At 51.6% G+C, this 25,580-nt stretch overlaps 9 protein-coding genes across 9 annotated transcripts; 5 read left to right on the top strand and 4 right to left on the bottom strand.

The window, feature by feature from the left end:
• Positions 1-916: 916 nt before the first annotated feature.
• Z519_02845 (uncharacterized protein) lies at positions 917-2,788 on the bottom strand (the record flags this gene model as incomplete). Its single annotated transcript, XM_016760600.1, has 5 exons — positions 917-1,515; positions 1,574-2,083; positions 2,158-2,368; positions 2,425-2,571; positions 2,639-2,788. The coding sequence occupies 5 exons, from the start codon at positions 2,786-2,788 to the stop codon at positions 917-919; spliced, it is 1,617 nt and encodes a 538-aa protein (XP_016622450.1).
• Positions 2,789-3,391: 603 nt separating this feature from the next.
• On the top strand, positions 3,392-4,658 carry Z519_02844 (uncharacterized protein; the record flags this gene model as incomplete). Its single annotated transcript, XM_016760599.1, has 2 exons — positions 3,392-3,508; positions 4,371-4,658. 2 exons carry the CDS (start codon positions 3,392-3,394, stop codon positions 4,656-4,658), a joined length of 405 nt encoding a protein of 134 aa, XP_016622449.1.
• Positions 4,659-8,528: 3,870 nt separating this feature from the next.
• On the bottom strand, positions 8,529-10,493 carry Z519_02843 (uncharacterized protein; the record flags this gene model as incomplete). The annotated part of the gene is made up of 1 exon (XM_016760598.1): positions 8,529-10,493. The coding sequence occupies one exon, from the start codon at positions 10,491-10,493 to the stop codon at positions 8,529-8,531; it is 1,965 nt and encodes a 654-aa protein (XP_016622448.1).
• A 603-nt stretch (positions 10,494-11,096) lies between these two features.
• Z519_02842 (uncharacterized protein) lies at positions 11,097-11,882 on the top strand (the record flags this gene model as incomplete). Its single annotated transcript, XM_016760597.1, has 1 exon — positions 11,097-11,882. The coding sequence occupies one exon, from the start codon at positions 11,097-11,099 to the stop codon at positions 11,880-11,882; it is 786 nt and encodes a 261-aa protein (XP_016622447.1).
• Positions 11,883-11,930: 48 nt separating this feature from the next.
• On the bottom strand, positions 11,931-12,998 carry Z519_02841 (uncharacterized protein; the record flags this gene model as incomplete). Its single annotated transcript, XM_016760596.1, has 1 exon — positions 11,931-12,998. One exon carries the CDS (start codon positions 12,996-12,998, stop codon positions 11,931-11,933), a length of 1,068 nt encoding a protein of 355 aa, XP_016622446.1.
• A 712-nt stretch (positions 12,999-13,710) lies between these two features.
• Positions 13,711-15,592, top strand: Z519_02840 (uncharacterized protein; the record flags this gene model as incomplete). Its single annotated transcript, XM_016760595.1, has 7 exons — positions 13,711-13,884; positions 13,932-13,982; positions 14,031-14,160; positions 14,207-14,347; positions 14,394-14,990; positions 15,048-15,303; positions 15,358-15,592. 7 exons carry the CDS (start codon positions 13,711-13,713, stop codon positions 15,590-15,592), a joined length of 1,584 nt encoding a protein of 527 aa, XP_016622445.1.
• Positions 15,593-15,876: 284 nt separating this feature from the next.
• Positions 15,877-19,445, bottom strand: Z519_02839 (uncharacterized protein; the record flags this gene model as incomplete). Its single annotated transcript, XM_016760594.1, has 3 exons — positions 15,877-17,416; positions 17,966-18,570; positions 18,624-19,445. The coding sequence occupies 3 exons, from the start codon at positions 19,443-19,445 to the stop codon at positions 15,877-15,879; spliced, it is 2,967 nt and encodes a 988-aa protein (XP_016622444.1).
• An 848-nt stretch (positions 19,446-20,293) lies between these two features.
• Positions 20,294-22,430, top strand: Z519_02838 (uncharacterized protein; the record flags this gene model as incomplete). The annotated part of the gene is made up of 4 exons (XM_016760593.1): positions 20,294-20,300; positions 20,365-20,742; positions 20,807-20,877; positions 20,940-22,430. 4 exons carry the CDS (start codon positions 20,294-20,296, stop codon positions 22,428-22,430), a joined length of 1,947 nt encoding a protein of 648 aa, XP_016622443.1.
• Positions 22,431-23,104: 674 nt separating this feature from the next.
• On the top strand, positions 23,105-25,356 carry Z519_02837 (uncharacterized protein; the record flags this gene model as incomplete). The annotated part of the gene is made up of 8 exons (XM_016760592.1): positions 23,105-23,320; positions 23,372-23,411; positions 23,465-23,569; positions 23,629-23,807; positions 23,862-24,351; positions 24,403-24,508; positions 24,581-24,971; positions 25,045-25,356. 8 exons carry the CDS (start codon positions 23,105-23,107, stop codon positions 25,354-25,356), a joined length of 1,839 nt encoding a protein of 612 aa, XP_016622442.1.
• Positions 25,357-25,580: the final 224 nt, after the last annotated feature.

Below are 25,580 nucleotides of genomic sequence, written 5' to 3'. Positions count from 1 at the left end.
GCGGGCAGGCTAGCACACCATTGAGCTGCAACCCGCGTCCTTTACGCAAATATGTCTGTGGTTCGATGACTACAAAAGTCGCCCTGAGTCGCACCGCAACTGCACGCTGTTTAGTTACAGCCTTCGAGGTGGATGGGGGGCTTAATGTAATCTGTTCCATATCTCTCAAATCACTCTCACGGGACAGACCTTGCGGTCCATAGTTGAACTGACATGAAACTCCATATCAAATCCTGAGATTTCGAGCAATGTATAGAAGATTTATAGATGCCAACGTCTCCCCTCAATGATTCTACCTCTTAAGTACTGAATTTCCTGGTGGAGTGCTGGTATCAATGAGAACGGAATACCCATCAGCTTGGCCTATATCTGCAGAGCAACGAACCAGGAAATCTACCTCAAATCTTTAATTGCCCTCTTGCTATCCCTTATCCCCGTTAACCTGTTTACCTGCGGCTTCATCAATGTTAGCTCACACATTGTTGCCGTCACGCATGGAAGAAGTAAGGACAACCGCTGGAGGGTATTTCATTCCGAACTTACTTCGAAGGCGTTGGCAGTTTGGTCGGTGTGACTGTAGCAAACCACTATCACGTCATACATCTTTACGTCGCTCTCCATGAAAGTCTTAGCTTTCGTTTATTTTGCTCTTAGTGCACGGCAAACGATTTCGATTGTTGGTTGGGTCGTCCGACAGCCATTTAAACACCGAAGATTTCTTCTGGAGTTAATTTATGATACCGGCTGTGCTCGCCTTCATCATATATATAACGATGAAAGATTGAACTGCCTACGCATCCCGGCCATAAAGCAATATTAGCAAATCTGTGACGCCCTCTTCGGTCACCGACAAGCACCTGCCGAGAATTCTACGTCGACCACCACAACTGGCAAGTGTGAAGTGTGGTGAGATTTTTCAGCTTACTTCTCGGCGGCCCAGGCTCCATCCCCTTCCCTCCCCCACCGGAGGAGTTTCGTCCAGAATGTGAATACCGGCCTCCGAATTTGCGTGCACAACTGATTTCGCCCTTATGGCAGGACCCCAGATCATGCACGCGATGATACCCATATAAGCCACAACAACAAATATTGACATCATGCCGAAGGCCCAATTAACGCCAACTGCCGCAATCCAATAATCCAAGAAGAAGGGAATAGAGAGGGCGAAACAGGTTCGGTAAAAGTTAAGTGCAGCTGCGACTTCGTTGGCATATGCTGGCGTTAGTGCTTCGACGACATAGTTGAGCAGAGGGGAGACCGCTGAGATTGCGCCGAAGTTGGATAGGAAGACGCCCACGGCGAGGACCATATAGTGCCAGTGGTAGTATAAGGAACCGCCGAAAAGTCCAACACCGAGAGGGAAGGAGACCAGGAGCGGCAACCATGTAGAGTGGAGACGATACTCGGGCTTCCAGACTCCGCGGTTACGGGCACAGATAGCTAGCGGGAGCCGATCTCCGATAAAGAGACCATATGCTTGAGCTAGAAAGGCGCTGACCCATAGGACGAACGTAACTATAGCGGGTATAAGTCGCAGAGGAAAAAAATATGTTAAGAAATAGGGAGAACTGACAGGAAGCATTTTGGTCGGCCGAAAAGCCGTATCCACCATCCTCGAGCGGTTCCTGTAAAAAGATGGACAGCAGAGTGTTAATGCCAATTCCAAAACCGTAGAAAATCAGCATATTGCCTCCAACTATAATGGATACTGGACAAGATGCAACGCGGAACGTAAGCGTCCATGACTTGAATAACTCTGCCGGTGACCTCTTGGCTGTCATAGGCTTGGTGAAGAAATAAGTAGCCAGCTTGCGCTGGACCAACCCTTTAGGGGGAGTCGGGACCGGTAGCTGGCCTGGACGGGACCAGTTCGTCTCATCCAGGAAAAGCACACACGATAGTGCGAGGACAGCCTCGAGTCCCACGTTGTACCAGAACTGTACCGTCCAGCTAACGCGCTGGACAATATAGCCCGAGAATGTGGAGCAGCAAATCCCTCCTACTAGAATGGAGAAGGTATAGATTGCAAAGCACTTGCCGCGGTCGTGCAGGAAGAAGATCTCCACAATGAAGTTTGCACCGACTATAGGAGATGGGGATAGATAAGTTAGTCACTGGTTAACAGAAGATGCCAGGTGCGTCGGAATGTAGACTCACTGGTTAGGGGCGCGGATCCGAAGAAACCTGCGAAGCCACGCGACCAGACGAACGGAACGTAGTCGTTCTTTCCTGTCATACACGCCGACCAGATGTTTGCCCCCATGGTCAAGACCATGCTCCAGAACATGATGGCGGCCTTGCCATAGCGAGTAGCCAGCGGAGTCCACACAAATGGTCCAAACGTAAGACCGGCAATCGCCGCAGATAACTGGGTTGTTGGATTCAGTATGTAGCTTTTCCTACAAGCTTTTGCATTTGACTTACGCTGTACGAAATCTCGATAGGTGTCTTCCCATATGCAGTAGCCTGGTAGAAAAAGCCGGAAGCGTTGGCAAGCGCCTGCAAGAGACCGGCGAAAGCAACGAAGCACACGATCGTGAACGTGGTGGCTTTCTTCGCCAAGGACCAGTTCTGGAAATCCATCGTCAAATCATATAGAGCCATGGATGACTGGGGTCTCTCGCACGTAAGAACTCACCAAAGGATCGCGAGGATCGTCCGAGGGTTGAGGAACAAGAAGAACACCTTGAGCACTGTGCTTCTGATGCATGGCAGACGCGGTTACGCCATGCTCAACAACAACTTCGCCGCTGTAGTGTTCCACCTCGCCAAAGTCCTTGTCACCCATTCTGGTGGTCCTTGTGAAGACCAAGGAGCTGGTAAAACGAAAATTCAAGATCCAGGTTTAGTCGGACTTGTTGGAGAGGGCGCGGAAAGATAGATGAGATATTTGGAAGGTGGGACAGGCTCCTTGATATGGAGGCTCAGACTCCGGGGACTCCGGGTTTAGCCCGGGTACGGAGGGCGGGGTCCGATGTGCACGTCAAGAAAATGTGGAGTTGATGACCCGGGGTACAGTAGTCGTAGTCTGGAGCTGGAGAAAGTATGACAAAATGGCCGGTGGGTGATATACCGGTGAATACATGGCGGTAGCTTTCCTCTAGAAACTATTAGAAAGTTATAGGACTTTATATGGGGGTCTTATCAACATGTTTCGTAACACGCCAAACGCACCTGCACCATGACGAAAGCACAACGTGCTCGTTGAAACTTGAAGCGTCGTCTTCTTTGGCCTTCTCACAGCCCACACACAATAGCAAGCAAAGAAAGTTACCCATAGGCCTTTGCTACCATATTCACAGAGTATTTCCGCGCTATTGAACACATTGTACCATGTCAGCATATTAGACAGTACCCGAGGACCGCAAATGCGGAGGAAGACACTCTCCATATGGCCGTCAAGCAACATATGCCCTCGGGCAATCTGAGGCCTCTGTATGGCGATGTCACAATTATCGCGAATGGATTTCCCGAGGTATATCATTTTGCCTTCAGCACTTTTCGAAGGGTAGGCGACCGACATCTGATCAGACCCCAGGCGGTGTATGAGCCCTTATGAGATGAAATATTGCATCTTGGAGAAAGCCGCCGGCTTTGGCATTCGAGGCATCTGGATTGCTGACGTTTCACAACCAAAGAAGGGTTCTAAATGAAGACGAACTAGGGAATGACCGTGAGTCTGAGATACGAGGACCACTTTTTCGGTAAGTTCTGACCTGGAGTAGCCTCATATTTCGACCATCCTCGTAATTTGCTTCATATGATCAACGTTTTTGGACCAGATGCTTCGTCCCATCGTGGGAATAGGCCACAGCATGGGTAGAAACCACCTAACAAACCTGTCGCTCATGCATCCGCGACTGCTGGAGACACTGGTTCTCATTGATCCAGTCATATCGCGACAGAATTCCAAGAAGAACGAGTTCGTCGCCGCAACAGCCTTGGCGAGGCGGTATGATCACTGAGAGTCTCGTGAAAGCGCGACAGACACTTTTAGAAAGAACAAATTTTACCTGAAATTGGAACCAAGGGTCCTGAGCCTTTGGGTAAAGTAGGGGCTTAGGGAGCTTGCCACCCCTTTGTATCGCAATGCGTCGTCCCTAGGCGAAGTAACATTACAGACTACCAAATTTCAGGAAGTGGAAACATCCTTGCGTTTGGGAACTGTGAACGACCAGCCGTCAGCAGTATCTCCTCGGAAACACCGTAAGCATCCAGACCTGACTCCGGGAGACGATCCAAGGATCCCTTTCTATCTTCCGGAGACGGCGATCACGTTTACCGGCCTACCATACGTGAGACCCCCGATGCTACACATATTAGAGAACGATCTTCTCTTTCCACACTCCAGCCTCGAGCTGACAAGTTAGCCGCCACCTGGAACGGGCATTGGTGGCAATGGAGGCCGTCCAGAAGCTCGGGTCAAGGAGATGCTCATCCGCAACGCAGGCCATCTGATTCCTCTAGAGAAGGTAGTAGAGACAGCAGAACATACGGTTATGTGGATTGGGACGGAATCGGCTTGCTGGAGGCAGGAAGACACTCGAGAGAAAGAAGAGTGGATGAGCTACTACGGGCAGAAAAAAACGTTTCTGAGCCCAGAGTATCTGAAGCACACGCTTGACCCAAATCAACCGGCCGAAAAGACCAAGCTGTAGAATTTCCGTACCTCAAATTGATTTAAGGTTGGGTGGCGACCAAGGCTGTGGGTCAAGGCTTGTCCACTCGGGTTCCGAAGGCGCCACGAGGCCAATAGTTTGCTGAGTCCGGTGGGCCGGAGGAATCTTCGTCGTCCGGCAAACATCCACACTCGACGACACCTCTTGACGACACCTCGCGATCGAACGGGCCCAACTCGCGGGACCGAGCTCTTTGGATGCTGTCAGGTTTGGAAGCACTGAACTGCAAGCTGACACCGAGGTGCTCAAGTGTCAAGTTTCTCTTTACTGGGTCGCTTGCAAAGGCCGGTTGACTTAGCATACGATACTTTCTATCGAAATTCGTCGTGTTCTTTTGGACTATTTTGTCTCCATTTCATCTCCAGTCAGCTCAAGTTCTCAGGGTTTTAGCAGCCACTTTCACAGGCCATACACGGGGTAGGTGCGCGCCACACCCCAAATCGATGGCGCATAGGCCAACTGCATAGGCCAACTAATATTACGACTATTTAATCAGGACGGTAACGTCATAGACGACGTAACTAGGAAACTTTTAGGAATGGCTCTCTTAATCCATGCCAAATGTCTATATAGATAGGAGAGAAGTCGCTAAAAGAACAGATAGACAGACATCTCCAAGAATAGGCCAATGCTCTCTAACAACTTGACAATTCTCAGTCCCACACCCGGCCTCGGCGACGGCAAAATCCAGCGTCAAGCCAACGCCTCTGGCATTCCCGGTGGTTACGGCGATTCTCGAGACTGAAAGAGATTGGTTACATCACATGCAGGTAGACATTCCTGTGTTTGGACTTAGTTGATATGCTCGATATGTAACCGTGACCCCTCGAGCAGGTTACCAGTGACGCTACAATGGTACGTATCGTCCTTGCAGGGTAATGGGACATGATTTGAACATGGCAAGGGAATACCAAATCCGTTTATTTCTCTGGCCACTTGATCTGCAAACTTGGCGACCGCGCCAGGTTGGCTCTAAGGTATATTTTTGCTATAAAACCGGAGCTGAGGGCGTAAAGTGACGTATGGGCTCGTAGGCTAGGGCACATCCTGCCAACTTGTGTCTGTGAAGGCTGGCAGGGTATGAAAATACCTCAGTGCTCCGGGAGCATCCTCGTTATCACCTCAACGTTAATGTTTGTTTTCCGTTTCTCTTGTCACCATCTATCTGAAACCCTCTAGTTATGCATGCCCATCTTCACTTTGCCCTGCCATCAATCTTACCCCTTTGCCCAATAGCTAGCGTTTCCCTAATCTTAGACACTCGTTTTCTCCTAAACCTTAATCGCCGTAGAGTGAGACTTTCCGTGTAACTTAACGCTCACAACCTATCTGCTAATCTATTCTCGTCGGCTGGAAGTCGATCAGACTTTAAAAAGATGTAGTCGATTTCTTCGAGCCCCAGGTCTTTGGCTTCGGGTAACTATAAGTGAATTATAGGCGCGGAGATAAAATTCTAAGTTTAATCGGTAGCTATTGAACCCGAGGTAGCTTAAATGAGAAGAAGATTTACGAATGCCATAAGGCTAGGTAGGTTTTCCGGGTGATTTTGTGGACTAGGGTGGGCGTTGTTTCGACAATAATAAAGAACTTAATTAAATCAGTATTGAACTGGGGCGAGGCTACTGGCCATGGGCATCAACTCGTACGGCGGTGGGCATAGCCTCTCCCCAACACGCACACTCAAACCAAGGAAGTCTTCTCTGTTCGTAACTTGATTGATTGTCAATTCTATGAAGGATAGTCCCCGAGGACTATATAAGAAGAACCCTAGTCTAGGGTCGGCGCCCGAGCCAATCATAACGCTATCCACCACTTCAAACTTCTCCCATTATAGTATGTTCTTTCGAGATGGTGGGCTATTGAAGGGGAATAAATATATGTACCTAGATCCAGTTGTTAAGGACAACTAATGCCGTCCTTTAGGCACGAATGCGTAATGGTAGAATTTCGGTACTGCAGCACCAAGGGATAGCATTCAAACTGGATCCGAACGAGAGCATGTACTGTGAAGTGGTGGTCAGTTTAATAGGGAAGAATGGTGCGAGACCATAGCTCACGGTAATGAAAAAGGCGATAGAAGCATAGGCTGTCACCTTCCCTTTGTTCGTTCCACTGTAAGAAAGCAGGATCGCCACCACCATCATAGAAAGACCCATCCCGATGGTCTCCAAAAATCATGGGTTTCTTTCGGCCGAGACGATCAGCTCCAAGAGCAGGGACCAGTGATCCGACCGCGAACGCCAGATTCAGACAGCCACCCACAACAATGGCAGTATTACGACTAAGTTCAGCGTTGGCTTTGAGCGCAATCACTGAGTAGAACACAATGACGTTGATCCCCGCCCACTGTGTCTTCAATTAGCATTATCACAGATACAACTTGACCTCTCCCAAAACGACTGACCTAATTCTTAAACAATACTAGATAAGCGAGAAACACGCGCCGGCCTGTCTGCATAGGTCTCGCTTAAAGATTCGGATCCATTTAAAAGGCTCCTCCTCCAAAGCAATGGCCTCAAGGATATCTCTCTTTTTAACTTCAACCACTGGATCTATCAGGGACCTACGCAGTGAAGCAGGTACAGAGAATTAGAGTAGCTGAATGCTTTATTCTATATCACGTAGTCCTATCGATAACGACTCAACGCTTAAGAAAAAAAAAAAAAAAAAAGGAGTTCTCTCTCACCCGATTCGGGTGAGAGGAAACTCTTTTATAGCTTCCCTCTTATCTGTCATGTGAAAAAGGGTAAGGCGACGTTAACCGATAGCATTGTCAACTTATAGCCTCGTACTTTAGCTCTCCTTAGCTTGTGCTTCAACTATTCTTTGCCTTATCCTTTTCTTCCTATACCACCGACCCGAATCGGGTGGGGAGAGTAGGGTACTTGGGGACAACGGTGGGCTCGTGACAGAATTCTTGGGCACTGTTCTAAACTTTGCACAGAACAGCCACGCCTTCTTCAGTCCGGCCTTGCTGAATCAACCACCTGGGGGTTTCTGGCAGTCCCACAACCAAAAGAGCAACTCTTGCTGCCGTAGGGATCTGAAGGGCAATAGGGAGCCGCCACGCTATAGGCCTACTAGTGAAACTCATCCCATAACGAAGCTGGGCCTAGACTGGGATCAACATAATAGGTAGAATATACCCACTTGCGGGGTGTTTGCACCCTTGAAAAGCCAGTGATACATTGCTTCATTGGTCGTCGTGAGGTCGAGACTTGTTATCCATACATGTAAGCGACGATTAAAAATGATGCTACTGTTGGTCTTTGCGTAGTAATCCTAGCTGAGCGGTTAGGGTTATCTCTCTTTTCATCGCATCTTTCCTCTCTTATTTCAACTACGCAGCTAGTCTACTTGATTCCGGCTACGGAGAAATCATAGTAACTACGCGGCAGAGGCCCCGTGGTTGAGGCAACTACCTACAAGTTAGGTACTAGCACCAAGTAGATTGCGTGGCCCACAGAATTAACGCTTCAGGTACGACCGAGATGAATCTATTCCCTCCGCTGGGAGACCTTAAAATCATACTCCCGAGACGTGGTACTCTGCAGATGACGACTAAGCGCAGAGGCAACGACCAGAATCGCCTGCAAAACCCCCATGCCGACGCAGAACTAGAAGAACACAAAGACCTGACACCGGAAGGTTTTCGCCAGGAAGCAGAGAAGATATTCCTGGACCGAAGATGACAGCCTCGGTGGGAGGGACCACTAACATGTACAAGGCCCGAGGTGGAAGCACACCAAGTCAAGGGGCCCGCGAGAGACCAAGATGCAGTGACTGTGGTAGACGCTATCGGCCTGCAACGTCATTCTCCGTGGCGGTTCTCAAGTTGCCCTCTTGCTATCATAGCCCGGCATGGTTAAGAAGGGAATCCAGCCTGCTGAGCGCCATGCCCATCAGAGAGCTTCCCCATCCACCACTCCCTGCCATGACGCGTATGGCGCGCTTCCAGCGGGAAATAAGCTCGCTCACCTCTGTTCTGATTCCATCTCCCGAGTCGCTCATGAGTAGCAGCTGCACTAGGAACGTACTGACGATGGCAAAGTTTCCTTGCGACCAGGAATGCCAAAATGCGTTCCATGGGCCGATGATCGATACCATGTTTTCCAACAGCTCAACGGCTTCTCTCGCACAGTTGACGGAGCCGGTCATGATGGCTGCTGCTGCTGACTTGTAGCTTTCTGTCAGCGATCTAATATTCCCGCATTGGATAGGTCGGAGGAGGGCGCGAAATAGAATTATCGACACAACACAAGCCGCCAGATGCACGGATGCGCTCATCCCGGGCTCGTCACCCGAGTTGAGAGGCAGGTCTGCCTTCAAATTCTGCCTACATTCACTGAGAGCTGAACGAAGTGGACGGGCAAACTCGAGGGATTTGAATAAATCCGATGAAGTTTGCTTCGCCGCACGGATCGTATAGTACGTTCCATGAATTTGAGCTAGAAGGTGAGTAAGATTTACGAGCCCATCAAACTCATTGCATTCTGCCCTCGCATGCTCGTAACTGCCGGTCGTCCCGTCCTCCGAATTTGGCAGAAGCACATCGTAATCGTCAGGCCCAATTGACCGCCCTCCAGGGGAATCCACACTGATCCAGATATCCATGGTAAAGGTTGCCCACCAGAGTCGTGTACGAAGCTGCTTCTCCACCAAGGGTATATTCCATCCGCCACAGTCATATTGTAGGCCGAGAGACCTGGCAATCGTGACTGCGATTGACAAGAACCAGGAGTATGTCGGCGTCAGACCTTGATGCTGAAATGTTGGGCCCTTTTGCAGCAGAAGCAGACATGCTTGCAGGGCTTCAATGGAAGGCGAATGTGCCGTTTCCAGCAAGGCTGCAACCGCTATCGAGTACAATTGCTCGCGCTTGCCGTTCGCGTCTGTCAGTGTGGCACTTAAGTAGTCATTGTGTATGGCAAAAGGCAAAGCCGTTGCGTACACTGAAGCGTAAAGAGCAACTGAGTTGTGGCCTTGGGCTTCGTCGCTGTGATTGTCAAGGTGAAGGTGGGCTTCGTCGCTTTGGTGCAGGATAGGAAACAGGGGCTGAACAAAGCGAAAAAATAGTCGAAGCAATTCGTCGCGCTGCTTTCCACAGAGCAGGTTCTCAATATCTAACCACGAAACTCGCTCTACGCACGACTTGCCGTTGAGCAGGAAAGGTGGATCGTCTCTCATCATCAGTATTTGAGCGCGCTCGCGGGTCAATGGGTCATTGTTGTGATCCCGAGTACTTCTCAAGCGGGTCCGGGCTATTTCAAGCTGGTTGGTGTCTTTCATCAATTCCACGATCACATGGCGGTTCAAATGGCCAGTGTCTGGTAGAGCCTGAGAACGATGAAGGATGCTTGGGTCATGGGTCCGGGCATCGCCCAACGATGGACGCACGTTCTGCGGCTGATAATGTCTCGGGCTTGTGCTCGCGTGGCGTCCCTCTAAGGTAGGCGGCTGTGGAGGAGTCCTCTGGTTCTGACACGTAGGACTTCCATCCTCGGCAAGGTCCAGACTTTCGAAGATGGTGGTGTCGAACGCCTCCGCGTTGAAGTCTTCCCAGGTCTGCGGGATGGCTGTCAGACTGTCCGGTTGCGGGTAATGGGCGTTTGGCAGGGAGCTGGAGAACAACCTCCGTCGCTTGTTGTTGGGTCCATTCTGGAAAGTGCATGAGCTGCCTCGACTTTCACAAAAGGCGCAAGGAGGTGAGGTTTCAATGCGGCATGCAATCTTTCGGCCCCGGCAGGCGTCGCACGGTCGATCGCGCCTTGAGCGGAACGGTCTCGGTCCTTCCTGGCGAGCGGACAGGTCCATTTGATGCTATAGAGCGCATTTCCGATGGCCGCCAGGTCGACAGCATGATTTCAAAGCAGCCGAGAAAGATTAATGATGGGATAGAGACGAAGTTGGTGCATCGCGGGGAGAGCGGGAATTGTTATCTGAAAGCGGCTAGACAGGTCACTATCCTTTGATAACGACGAGGTTCTTCTCACACCATTGCCCGACTTCGAACATGTTTCCCTCGCATCATAATCCCCTGTTAGTCGAGGGAAGAGAGCGTGGGTGAATCATCAGCCGCTTCAGAGTATGAAAGCATTTAATATTACTTTTGTCTCGACTCCTTTACTGACGACTTTACGAGCTTTACGTCGAGATCGCGCATCTCCGCGCCCATTTTGAACGACTGTTGCCCGTTGAGAAGCGTCGATAAGGGGCAATATGGAGGATTCACAATCGCCATGTTGCCGAATGGACGGCGCCGAGGAGCTCCATCTACCACGACGCAACTCCATCATCTGCTAACGATACATGGTAGGTCTAATTGTCAGGTAAATACTATATAACCACCGAGAGTCCTTGTCCCATCCGGCCCTCTCGACATGCGACGAGGTAGCAGAAGCACCGTACGATCTCAGCATGGCTTCATTTCGATCTTCCCTCCAGACCAACACATGCCTGATCGGGACCTTTGTCAGCTTTAATGACCCGTACAGTGCCCAAATTCTGGCTCAGTGCGGCTTCGACTGGCTGATGATCGACATGGAACATTCGCCCCTCTCCGCGCAGGAAATCACAGCCATGGTGCATTCCACCGTTGCGGCTTCGGCTGGAAGTTGCTCGCCAATCGTCCGGATTCCGTCCCATGGCGTCGAATGGATCAAATGGGCGTTGGACAGCGGTGCCAGCGGGATCATTGTTCCAATGGTGAATACCAAACAGGAAGTGGATGGCATCATCAAACGAGCACTGTATCCCCCAGCCGGGCAGCGAAGTTATGGCCCTTTTAGAACACCTTTTGCGGAGATCCCGGCCCCTCTGGACGTGGCCAACTATAAGCGAAAACGCTCACCTGATGTCATGATCTTGCCGATGATAGAATCAAAGGAGGCAGTAGAGAACGCCGAGGATATCATCGGGGCAGACGGCGTAGATGGAATCTTCATCGGGCCTGTTGATTTGAGACACTCGCTGGGTTTCGAGGGTGCTGCTGGAAAGGAACCCGAATACATCGCAGCCTTGCAAAAAGTGCTTCAAGTCGGCAAAAAGCTTGTAAAGCCAATCGGCATTCTCGGCTCACGGGACTCAATTCCACACCTAGTGAATATGGGATTCAGCTTCATCATGTTACCGGGCGGGGATGCAGGTATCCTGGCAGAAGCGGCCTCAGCACTGCTCAAGGCGTCAAAGAAATCCATTAGCTAGAACACAGTCTATGCTGGAGCACCAGTTGCATTGTCGATATTGATAAATTTAATCTTGCGAGCCTTCATTTCCAGGGCCCACCATCTCAACCGCGGTGTGATTCATATACGCAATCTGTTCTTCGTTCCATTGAGCGACCAGCTTAGCGATCTCGTCTCCAGATAAGTCACCATTTGCAATACGCTCTCTCAGCAGTCGAGCACGCTTCTCGAGAACATCGAGGCGATAAGTCGACCACTGCTTGAAAAGTTGGTCCCAACGACTACTTTTCTTGACATTTCCGAGATTGCTCACGTCCTTCAGGCTCGGATCTCGAGGACGGAATGAAGTGACCATGGTGACGCGCTCACCCGTGCCGATGGCTCTCAACGCGATGTGCTCGATACAACCTCCTTGCATCATTACAGCCCAGCCAACCTGCGGGCCTCTGATCTTGGCGATGGAACCGTCCCCTTTTCTAAGGCCAGTTTCACCCCCAATCATGTTGGACGGGTCAGACAGCATGCAAACGCAGACCCAAGGATACGAGTCTGTGTGCCATCGACCGACGGACGCAAGCTCCTCGGACTGGTCGACTGCTGGAGGGGGAGTGGAGAGTGCCTGGTTGGGAGGCATTGCAGGCGGCAGCGCAGCATCTAGCGGCATGCCATCCTCCAAAGCGTCTACTTGGACGTTGATATGGGCGATTTCGTAGTCGAAGACAACATCGAGTTCAACCCCCGCGGCTTCAGAGCAAGCCTTGATGACTTCTTTGCTGCGCCATGCGGCATCGACGAAAGGCGTGTCTTGCGAGTATCCCCTCATCTTGTAGCAATTCTTCTTCGTCCTGTTGCCATGCTTGTTCACGATCTCTTTGCGGAAGAGGTCCGCCCGCATCTGCTTGACACCTTCAAGGGTGAATAAGGGGAACGGCTCAGTGATGGCGACGGGCGAGATTGCATCTTTTTCCGACAACAGCAACTCCTTCAAAGTAATGATGCTCTTTGGAGGCTCGAAGCAAAGGTGCTGGGCAGGATCGAAGCGGATGGGAGCCGGCGGACTGGAAACAAGAGGCTCGACCTTGGCGAAGGCATGGTCGACAGTCGGCAAGGGAAGGACGCTGGTTTCGGCAGCCATAATGGGCAGGCGGATTGATTGACGCTTTGATGCTGTGAATCTTGAGTTTGCTCTAACTTACCTCGATTTTATAAACATGCCGCGGCCGTCGTCTCTCCCGTCAACCCCAGGATGCTGGAACTATGGCCATGGCGACGGGGAGCTTCTCTGCCAGAAGATAGGTCGAGTTTAGCTTTGCAAGCTGCTGGCCGTATGGGGTGTTGGAAGACACGCATGTTCCCTGTGGACGGGCAAGCAGACGGGGAGGTTAAAGACGATCTGACGGCCATCTCCTTATTCAACGGTTCCTGCACTAAGCCCAGTTTGGCTTGTCGAGTCTCACTGCAGCCGCGAGATAAGCTCCTCAAGCTCCTTGGCCGAGTATTCTTGCCCGCGATACTCCCTTCATTAGCCGGCCATTTCCCTATCTTGGGGGGAGGCCAACGTTTCTCCAATGAGCGTATGCAGCCTTGGCCGTCAGCGGGCAACCATGTCTGGCTCCGTTGGTTGCACGCAAAAAGCCCAGACTTATCCACGCTCCCCATGTTTATCATAGGGCAGGATATGGAGCCCTGGCTAGATCCCGCGAGCCTATCAAGCCAGATATGATAGTGCCGAAGGCCAAACATGGGAATAGACCACGACTTTAATACAAAAGAATGGCTCGTTTCCGCCGCAAGGGCATCCGACTTCTTCAAGTTCAGGACTTCGCTTGATTGAAACAGGAGAAACCATGGGTGTAGACAAAGAAACCAACGTTGGGACTGCAAGTCCCGTCTCAGAGGAGGCTCCAGAAGTAGGCTCCATTCGAGAGCTCAAGTCGTTACATATAGACGGTCTCGATCCAGTCTTTGAACATCAAGCTCGACTCGTGAACCATGCAGTCCAGTGCATTGGCATGGGAAAGGTAATGCCAAAAGACACTCCGAGAATGAAGCGAGTTGACAGTGTCAGTACCAATGGGCGCTCTTTGTCCTCTGCGGTTATGGCTGGTTGTGCGATCAAGTAAGTTCTGAAGACACCTACATGGGCATCACAAGCTAATGCTCCCAGCTCTGGCAAACAACCGTTTCAGACGCCCTTGCCCAAGTTGCCGTCGAGTTCACTCCAAAGCACTCGGCATTTTTGTCCCTTGCTCTGATAGCCGGACTGGTTGTCGGGGCGACTTTCTGGGGACTTGGATGTGAGATATGCCAGTCCGAATCCCGTGAATGTACTGACCTGGGCAGGTGACTTGATTGGCAGACGACTAGCATTCAATCTGACCCTGCTGTTTGCTGGAGTATTCGGCACCGCTGCAGGAGCTGCCAATAGCTTCGTCAGCTGTGCTGTTCTCGTCTCGTTTTGCGGGTTTGGTGTGGGGGGAAACTGTGAGTGCACAGAACTGAGTCTGGAGAGCTCCCACTGATTGCAAAGTGCCCGTCGATTCCGCCGTCTTCCTCGAATTCCTTCCGGGCACACACCAGTACCTACTTGAGATCTTGGCCGTCTGGTGGTCCATCGGTCAAGCTATCCCAGCAGGAGCTGCCTGGGGCTTCCTTCCCAACTTCTCGTGCAGCGCCGACACCCCAGTCGGACAATGCCACAAGAAGGACAACATGGGATGGAGGTATCTGATGTACACCATGGGTGGCATCACCTTGGCCGCTTTCTTTGCTCGCTTCGTCTTCTTCCGACTTCGGGAAAGCCCACGGTATCTTATCGGTCAGGGACGATACCAAGAAGCCATCGACGTGCTCAACGACATTGCGAATTACAACGGCACCACGCAACCACTGACGGTGGACGATCTGCTGCAGGTTGAGAGAGACTATGCAAACGCCGGACACCCTGCAGCAATCAAGAGACCAACCGCCTGGCAACGCACCCTGGCCCAATTCCGGCCCGGTGGCTTCAAGCACGTTCGAGCCTTGTTTTCCACCAAGAAGGTCGCCTATAGCACCACGCTGATCATTCTCGTATGGGGAATGATAGGTTTAAGTTCACCTTTATACGCAAACTTCCTCCCAGAATGTGTGTAAAAGGAAGACCTCCCGAAGTTTTTTGGGCAATTTTCTGACAATTGAACAGACCTGGCATTGCACGGAGCGCAGAGCGGCTCGAATAGCATCGGCATCACGTACCGCAACAACTTCATCATCATCGCTTGCTCCATTCCTGGTACGCTAATGGCAGGGTGGTTTATCGGACTGCCATATGTTGGCAGAAGGGGCACGCTCGGGATTGCGTTGATCTTGACATCCGTCTTCGAGTTCGCCTTCACAGCGGCGAGAACGCAAGCATCAATCCTTGCGTTCAACTGCATAACCAGCTTTGTCTCATATATGTAAGCATCTTTGACCCTGCGGCATTTCTATGTGCCTGCTGACTTGCGATTCAGCATGTGGGGAGCCCTGTATTGTTATACCCCGGAAGTCATCCCCAGCGTGCATCGAGGGACGGGGTGCGGTTTGGCGGCAGCATTCAACCGCATCTGTGGTCTTATGGCACCGATAATAGCGACCTATGTCGGCTACACAAACACGCCCATCTTCGTCTCGGCGAGTTTGTACATTGTTGCTGGGTTGATAAGCTTTATCTTCCCGTATGAGACGAGTGGCAAGGCAAGCCTGTGAGTGAATTGCTTGAAGCATGGAGGTTGTCTCTGCTGGACCAATCTAGAGAGCCATAATTGATTGACTGAATTGATCGATTGAGGAGGAAGAGAAGTTCAATCCGTAATAGAAGAGGCTTAAATACTAGCCCTGTGCCGCAATGCCAAGAGGTTCAGGAACTGCCTAATCAGGCTAGTCTAATATTCTGACATCCTTTGCGCGGTCTCATGGCACACAATAGTCGAGAGTTATTATAACCCTGGGGGCTGTCGCTTTCGCATTGAGTCCGCTCTCTCTTTTTAGGGTCAGGAAGGAGGTGTGAACTCCAAATCCTGCATGGACCACGGCCTCAGCTCCGCGAGATCGTCTGGACCCTTTTCGCCTACGGGCTTTGCGAACTCGAACAGGAATTGCAGCATCCATTTATCCATGCGAAAGGACGTCTCCTTGTATTTCTGGCACGCTTTGTGGAACTCGCGGAACCGCGTAAAGCAGACGTCCAAGGTGGGCCAGAACGTCTGCAGGCGCGTTAAGATCTCAAAATTCCTCTCAAGACGGGACCGCGCGGTCCGAATCTGCACCTCGTCGGTGCTGAAGAGCAGGATGTGGAGTTGTACTGTTGACGCAATGACCAGAACATGCCCGACCATTGTGTAGTAGACCTCGCAGCCTGGGGTAGAATATGCGCGGTACAGAATCTCACAGAGGCCAATCGAGTGGCCTTTGCATTTGTCGGCATAGAATCGGGCGTGAATGGCATCGTCATATGAGTCTTCGTGCAAGTATGGGTAGTACAGTAGTTGTCCGTAGTGGTAATAGCCCAAATAGACAGCCACAAACATTGGGCCAAGCCCCATGGTAGCGTACCGTGAGAGGTTTGCGGGTGTGTCTTGCAGCCCGATAGGCAGGTTGTTGTACCAGCCTTCTAATTTGGCTGTGAGTGCATCGACGGCTTCGAGGTGATTGAAGTCGAGTTGCAAATTGGACGCCGCCAGTTCATTGATGGTGCTGATCTCGAACAGAATCGCATTCAACTTTATCATCTGCGTCAGCAACGATGCGCTCGATTCTTGCGGGCTGGTTGGGCTTGAGAAGTCATTGTCGTCGCGGCGGAGTTGGTGAAACACTGTTTCTTCCATGGGATAGGGGATGTCGCCATTGGGCGTCAGCAATCGAGAGACTCGAACCCCTCTAGAGGACCAGACATCAATCATGCAAAGCGTCCACCACGCTCGACGGTTCACTTCCCGCTCGAGCCTAGATGCAACGGCCATATTGGGAAGGTCGACCAACAGCGCAATCCGACAGGCTACACTGTAGAAGACAGCCTCAGCAGCTGCCTCACCTTCAGTGATGACATAGGCGCCCAGAAGAACAGCCGCCTGCAATGTCGTTAAGGAAACCTCACGCAAGTTGAGGAGATGCTCGGCTTCCTGGGCGTACGGCCTGCCCCGGACTCTTGGGTCGATTCCTGCGAAGAAGGAGTCGTCCGAAAACCTTGCAGAGAGGCCGATCATCGCAAACAGAAGGACTCTCGGGATTGTGCCGCTGATGACGTCTTCCATCACGCTGGGTGGATGAAAGAGGGAGTGGAAGGTATCGTGAATGTACCTGAAATACAGTTCAACAAGCTCTATGCACAGCAATTGAGAAGGTAGCTCGGTCGTGATGCTCTGGTATCGAGCCAGACCAGGTCCAGCGGCATCGGGAGTAGTGGTTGGTGACTGGTTAAGCCAATTTCCATCGGGCTGGGGGAAGGCCGCAAAGGAACATGTGAGCTTGCGGTGGCTGCAGTAGGCACATGGGGCACCAGCAGCGGTAATCTCGCACTTGCGGCGACGAGTTCTGCCGAGTGTTTAGACTCTGAGTGTGAAAGTGGTGGAAAGATGGGAAACAGAGACGCCTACCGACACGCAACACAGGCTGTAGGAGGACGCATGGTTGGTCATTCATCGGGAGTTGGAAAGAGCTAGGTAGAGTAGCTAGTTGGGCCAAAGGATGGAATCAGCGCTGACCTAGCACACATGATGAAGGTTTAGAAGAGCTCGAGAAGCCCTACATAGCCGAGTTGGAAAGCATCCAGTAGCAGCGAGTAGCGGCAGCAGAGACGAGGCTGAGAGAAATGCGGGGTTGGAGGCGGGGAAATACGAAATACATACGAGACATTGTAGTCTTCAAGAACTAGTGACAGGTTTGGAGTTAAATTGTCAAGAGTATCCGGGAGGGATGGTGAGACTCGCATTGAAGTTCATATTTTTTTTTTCTACATGGTAACGCCTGTTCCACACCGGGAGGACATCTAGGGCTTGGATCAGTCAGTGTCTCTATTCTCTTTCTTATTGTTGACCCCGACATCTCGCACAAACTCAAAGCTCATCCTTAGTCATAGCATACCTTGGAGAGCCGCCACTCAAATTACGCAACCTGAACATGCGAATACCATGTCGTGGTACATGAGCTCGCAGAGTGTCATGTTTGGGTCCAATGCTGCCCACGCGTTTGCCCAAGAGTCGGGGATCCGCCTTAGCTAGACCTTCCTTGTACGGTGTCCGAGTCGAGTTATACCATGAGCTTTTGTATTGAGGCTTCCCACTCAGAATCTGCTCGGCTGTAGAGTCTTCCATGCGGTTGGCCCACAGGTCGTAAACGTCGAATTCCTCCTTGGTCTGCGGTGCCGAACCTTCGGGTCCTTCGTGCAAGAAGATCTCATTGAGGGTCGTTGTCATTTCAAGATCTTCATCTGCGGCATTGAGGAATATGACGACCTGGTCGTGTAGCCAAAGAGGGCCACTCCAGATTTGAATCTCCCCTTGTCCGTACTTGTCCTTCTTGACCAGTTGGTCACGGAAGATTTGGGCCACCGATCGACCGAGTGGATCTTGGCTGACCGCAATGACGGCTGGGTTATTTAGAATGGTCAACGTCTTTGGGGACAATTCGCGAATGTCCGTGCCGATCAGCAGCGGGGATTTTAGAGCTGCCCACATGGAAAAGTGAGCCTGCAGAATCAGGATTAGCATGCCGCGAGGAGCTCGATGAGAATTAACCATACTTTGTATTCCTCGTCTGTCATTCCACCCTGTCCGACTTCCAACATATCCAAATCGTTCCAGCCGCCAAATTGACCGCGATCGACGTAGGGTGCAACTTTGTTGATGATATTCATGACCGAGCAGTGGGTACCTGGGGCGACACAGTGAGGATCTCGAGGGTCATCACACGCACACAGAGCATCAGGACGATTGAAGTGATCATAGATATCACCTGATACCCGCCAGGAGTTGGCAATGGACATTCCCCAGGTGTGCACGTAGTCCTCTCCCCAAGAGCACAATGAGTATAGTATTGGTCGGCCTGTAGCATTGAGAGCTTTGGCCATCGTGTTGTAACGGTTGAAGGAGATTTCAGGATAGCCAAATCGGCCGCGATGATAACAGTTGTCGTACTTCAGGTAGTCGACATCCCAAGAGGCCCAGATCTCAGCGTCTTTCTCTTCATTGTCAAGAGAACCTTCGTATCTGGCGCAGGTCATTTCACCCGCACTGGAATACATGCCAAACAGAAGACCCATGTCGTGGAGTTCGTTGGCGACCCACTTCATGCCGTTGGGGAATTTTTTTGCATCATGTCGAAGATAGCCAGCTGCATCGCGACCATCCGACCAGCAATCGTCAAGGACAACATACTGATAACCCACGTCCTTCAAGCCGCTATCCAATAGCACCTTGGAAGTATCAATCAACAGCGACTGGGAGACATCACAGCCCAGAGAATTCCAGTTGTTCCACCCCATCTGAGGGGTTCTAGCCAGACCATTGTTGACGGCGTTCACCGAAGTGGCTAAGAGAGTGTGGGCAAGTAGAAGCAACATCATGCGTGGCACTGGAGGAGCGATAAAACAATCAATAGGTGAATGTGGTTGCTCAGGGTGCCAGAACCGACGTCTTATAAAAACCAAAACATCTGTTAGACGGTGTGCAGATCAGTGTAGTGCGTATCCGGTGCCGGCGGACATCTCATCATGACCAGTGTATATACACGGTTTAAGAACAGAACCGAGCCAGAAGCGGGCGAATGAGAAATGGTACGTCGGCATCTTCCCTGCTATAGCGGTGCCAGGGAGTAGAGAGACTTGTAAGGCAGAGCGAGCGTGAAGTGAGAGTGTGGTGTTTGTCATTGTGTTGCACCAGCAGAAACTTCAATTCCGCCGCTAACAAACTTGCCCAGACTTTGGTCCAATCACGTGTCATCAATCCCGCCTCCTTTTCCTCTCGAGCTGCGGATCTTTCTCCCCTGCTTTCCATCGCCAGCTCCATTCTCCGTCTTCTGCCATCACTTCAACCCGCGCGTCCACCTATTTGCCCGAGCTTGGATGCACCTGCTCGTTGGGAACATCTCTTGCGACATCCGACTGGCGCACAAGAGAAGCATTCGACATCTTACTCTGTCCAGCCCATCCAGATCAGTCGCTCAACTCCTGGAAGCACCCAACACACCACTTCTTTCTCCAATGGTGCGTCTATGACCCACATCGACCTGGGGCCTTGAGCCGTGGGATCCGTTCTCCCACCTTTCCTTGTCACTGGGCCAGTACCGTTCCATCCTCACGCACCAATACTCTTCGGCGACGCCGAGGCACACGGCTCCGACCGCTTTGCTCTCAACTCAGCCAGCGAAGGGTACTCATCTTTTACCAGCGGTGAGGATGCTCTGCCGGCTGCAATGGACGGTAAAGACTCCAAGTTGAAGGGTTAATTCTCCAAGGCTATCATGTACCTGACCAAAATATTCAGACAACAATTCCGTGCCCAGCACTCCATCACGGACAAGTTTAGAAGACGACCATTCGGGCGACCGCCCGCTGTTAGCCAACACAGGAGCCGCCGATGACAGTGTCCAAGTACGGGATTTCTTCCATAATGGAAATGCAAGACAGACACAGTTGCGCCATGAGTACGACGGCGACGGAGAGGGCGACGAGAACAGAAGGCTTGAACAAGCTGCCTTGCATCATTCCCATCTTGAGCACAATTTAACCGTACGAGAAGCCATCAAAGCCTACCCCATGGCCGTCTTCTGGTCCTTGGCGGTCAGTACCTGCGTGATCATGGAGGGCTTCGACAGCATTCTGGTTCCCAATTTCTATGCTTATCCTACCTTTCAGCGGAAATGTATGTCTCATTTCTCCGTTTATTTGCTCCTGAGAACTACGCGATGCTGAGGTTCCTTTTGCAGATGGCGAGTTTGTAGGAGTTACTGAGCAGACCAAGTCCGGGTATCAGCTCAGTGCGACTTGGATGGCTGCAGTAGGTCTTGCCCGGAGCCTCTTCCATCAAATGCTTCCTGGGCTAACTACCACCAACGACAGATTGGAACTGCCTCGGGCGTCGGGGCCGTCCTGGGAACAGTCTTGAACGGCTATCTTGTCGACAGACTTGGTCAGAAACGAGTGCTCATCGGCGCCTTGTGCGTTCTCTCCTGTCTCATTTTCATGACTTTCTTCGCCCCAAACATCCAGGTCCTCATGATCGGCCAATTCCTATGCGGCTTCCCTTGGGGGATCTTTGCTACAGTGGCCCCATCCTACTCCAGCGAAGTGCTCCCCATGGCACTCCGAGCGTACCTTTCGAGTTTCACAAATATGAGTTTCATCATCGGACAGATTATATGTGCGATCGTGTTGAGGATATTTCTGGAAAGGGATGATGAATGGGGATTTCGAATCCCCTTTGGTTTCCAATGGATATGGCCCGCTTTCCTCATTCCGCTGTTATCTTTCGCTCCAGAATCACCCTGGTACCTCGTCCGAAAGGGTCGTCTCGACGAGGCCGAGAAATCACTCCGACGCCTTCAATCCCGCACAGCAAAGATTGATGCAAAAGAGACGCTCGCGAACATTATCCACACCAATAACCTGGAACAATCATTACAAATTGGCACATCCTACATCGACTGCTTCCGCGGATTTGAACTCCGACGTACCGAGATCGCGTGCCTGTGTTTCGCAGGTCAAAACTTCTCCGGGCTGTCTTTCGGGTATAATGCAACATATTTCTATGAACAGGTTGGCCTCAGTGCCGAAACAACCTATACACTAAGTCTCTTTGGTACTGGATTGGCGCTGCTCGCGACTCTGGCGAACTGGTTCCTTGTCATGCCCTATTTCGGCCGTCGAAAAATCTATACAACTTCGATGCTGGTCATGGCCCTGATCCTCTATATCATTGGAGTGTTAAACGTCTGGACCTCTCACAACTTCATTGCCTTCACACAGGCCCTGCTGACCCTCCTCTGGACCATAGTCTTCCAACTCTCGGTGGGGCAGTTAGGTTGGTCCCTTCCTGGAGAAGTCTCGTCGACACGCCTTCGAACCAAGACAATCTGTCTCGCGCGCAACGCTTATTATCTTGTCGGGTTTATAGGAGGGGTCGTCCAGCCGTACATGATGAACCCACAGGCGCTGAATTGGAGGGGATATACCGGTCTATTTTGGGGTACGACGGCCACTCTCATGTGGGTGTGGGCGTGGTTCAGGCTGCCAGAAACGAAAGACAGGACGTACGAGGAACTGGACATCTTATTTGCCAAGCGCATCGACGCACCAGAGTTCGAATCGACAAATGTCCACGCCCTGGATGCGAATGAGATGCAGCAGCTTGCGAGGAAAGCGGCGAACGACACAGCATCTGGTGGAGAAAGTCCAGGATGGGATATTATGGATGAACGAGAGCCACTGACGAACACTGACGAGGCTGAAGGAAGCGGCAGTGGTCCCAGTCCTTCTCAAGAGGTAGGAGATGATGAAGAGAGGCTATTGCCGCGGATAAAGCCTGGGCAAGACGTTGGAGGGAAGATATAGCTGGCACGAGAGTTCCACGACATGAATACCATCTATTCGAAGAATCTACTCACCAGGATCTATGTGCGCATTGACGGCGGCAGAAAATGCAGGGAGAGCTCCCCGGCCATTCCCGACCTCCGGCGGAAAACGCAAGTCTGCTGGAGTCGGGCCGAAACAAGACCGGACTAAGTCTTAATCTCTGGGGTTTCAGCGGCCATTCACCACAGTTTCCCCCGCATTCTCTGGGCTCGGTAGACTTATTCCACGCCTTCTACCAGTTCTAGACTGAGTCTGATCGACTCTTGTGGGGGGCTCCGATGATTGATCTGATGCCACGCCTCGTACTAGACTTTCTTCCTCCAAGATGCTAAGAAGCATCAACAAATCACACACGCCCAAACCCGCCATTGTCCGCCGTCACTGTCGGCATTGTGTGGCCTCAATGTTGTTACTTCTCCAGCTCTTGCTGATTGCAACCAGGTAACGCCACGATAGCATACACCATGGCGGGCATAACCACTATTCACGGAAATGGACTTCTTTTAGCGAAATGTGGTGAGGAAGGATTGTTGCGACTGAGTCCAAACAACTATAAGTACCAGCTCTCCACTACGCCCGGTGCTCTTGATCGTTGCAACACACCGAGCCAAAGACCAAGCGCAATCCTACACTAAAGACGTCTTGTGTTCAAAATGTCAGAAAAAGGCCAGGATGTGATCCACTTCGACGAGCCCAACGGCAACTTCGACCGCACATGGAGAGAGGAACAGTGGGGAGACAAGAAGCTGAGTGTTGCGGCTCAAGATGTGGCCAAAGACGAGAAGGACATGACAATCCGCCAGGCCATCAAGGTCTACAAGAAAGCCATCACTTGGAGCTTGGTCATCTCAACCTGTGTCATCATGGAGGTACGTCGCCGCTGACAATTCTGCTTTCCCTGCTGAGTCTGACCGAAATAGGGATACGATACAAATCTTTTGGGCAACTTTTATGCATACCGTGAGTGGAATCTGAAGTCCTTGTTTTATGTTCTCGCCTGATCATCCTCATAGCATCATTCCAGAGAAAGTATGGCGACTGGGTCGGCGTCACGAAACAGACGCCTACTGGTTATTCGCTCACTGCCGGTTGGCAGTCTGGTCTTGGGCAAGGCTCTGGTAGGCTTTCACGACCCGCATAATGTGCACAATGGCCTCATCATTAACAACTGTCGCAGGCTGTGGTTCAATCTTAGGTACGATCATAAACGGGTGGCTGGTCACAGCGTTTGGTCCTCGCAATGTCCTGCTGTGCACCCTCTGTGTCATGACCTGCTTCCTTTTCATCGTCTTCTTCGCACCAAGCAAGGAAGTCCTCCTTGTGGGAGAGATTTTACTCGGGTTCGAATGGGGAATCGTAAGTCATTGCTACACTGTTCATGGGTCATTCAAGCACTAATCCGTACTTCAGTTTGCCACCACAGCACCCGCGTACGCATCGGAGGTTCTCCCGCTCCAGCTCCGCGTCTTCTTCACTTCGTACGTGAACATGTGTTTTATCATCGGCCAGTTCATCTCCGGTGGCGTCCTGCGTGGGCTTGTCAGCAGAAACGACCAGTGGGGATACAGGATCCCCTTTGCAATTCAATGGGTCTGGCCTGCGTTCCTCATCCCTTTGATCTGGTTCGCTCCAGAGTCGCCCTATCATCTTGTTCGCCACAACAGGCTCGAAGAGGCAGAGAGGTCTATCCGCAGACTGCAGGCCGCTGGTCCCGGTTTGGATCCCAAGAGAACTCTGGCAACCATTGTCTACACGAACAACTTGGAGGAGCAACTCGCCGTGGGTACCTCGTATTTCGATTGTTTCCAAGGTTTTGAGAGACGTCGAACAGAGATTGCCTGCGTTGTCTTTGGTGGCCAGCTTGTGTGTGGTCTCTGCTTTGCTTACGCGTCGACATATTGTGAGTTTCTCTCGCCTACGAACAGTGTTTGGCACTAACATCGGAAACCAGTCTTTCAACAAGTGGGCTTGGACACAAAGGCGGCTTATTCTTTGGGTGTTGGTGCTAATGGCCTTGCTCTGTTGGCCTGCTTCGCCAATTGGTTCTTGCTCATGCCGTAAGTCAATTTCTCGATTTCATTTCCCCCCAGCTCTGTGTGCCGCCATCCTTACACATACCAATCCTTTAGATACTGCGGCCGCCGAACCGTCTATGTTTGGGGAATGTGCGCCATGGCCATCGAGTTGTGCCTCATCGGCATTCTCAATCCCTGGACCAATCGTCCCTCTGTTGCTTGGACGCAAGCCGTGCTGACCTTGGTTTGGACTGTCACCTTCCAGCTCAGCGCCGGCCAGCTGGGTTGGGCTTTGCCGGCTGAGATCGGGTCGACCAGACTGAGACAGAAGACCATCTGCCTCGCGCGGAACGTGTCCAACATCACCGGCGTCATCGGCGGCACCCTCGAGAACTTTTTCATGAACCCCAAGGCCTGGAACTTGCAGGGCTACACTGGCTTCGTGTGGGGCGGCTGTGCTTGGCTCGTCTTCATCTGGGCATTCTTCAGGCTCCCAGAGACAAAGGTCCGTTTCCCTCCCGTCCCCCACCCTCGATGAAAGTCGATGTCAATGGAACTAATTTGACCGATTGTTCCAGGATCGCTCGTTCCACGAACTCGACATCCTCTTCGCCAAAAACATCCCCGCCCGGAAATTCAAGACGACCCAGATCGACGAGTTCGACGAGCACGACCAGAACCAACTCGCCACGCAGTACTCTGTGGACGGCGGTCAGGGTCCGCCCCCGCGCCGTTCGTCCTACGTGCCCTCCGTGACCAACGTGCTGCCAAACCACGGCCGCGCCGAAGATGCCCTGGCCCAACGCAGAGGCTCGATCACCGCCACGCCCAACGGGTCCCGCAGGCCTTCAATCGGCCCCGCTGTCACGGAGTATCTGAAGACTCATTAGGTAGGAGGGATCGAATTGCGACGCCGAGTTCTTTTGTTGAACTGTTGAATATGATGAGGGAAGCAGTGTCCCATGCATGGAACCCGAGACGTGGTAATTGATTTGGAATGCCACGCGTGAGCGGCTACGCTTGTTTGTTCTGCGCTTTGCATTGGGAGTTAACTAGGTAGTTAGGGGCGATGTACCGTACATACTCAGTACTGGTGCAAAAAAGACCGTCCCAG

Source organism: Cladophialophora bantiana (genome assembly GCF_000835475.1).
Source record: "Cladophialophora bantiana CBS 173.52 unplaced genomic scaffold supercont1.4, whole genome shotgun sequence".
NCBI lineage: Eukaryota > Fungi > Ascomycota > Eurotiomycetes > Chaetothyriales > Herpotrichiellaceae > Cladophialophora > Cladophialophora bantiana.
The sequence above is the reverse complement of the archived record's forward strand: the minus strand, read 5'-3'. Positions and strand labels throughout refer to the sequence as shown.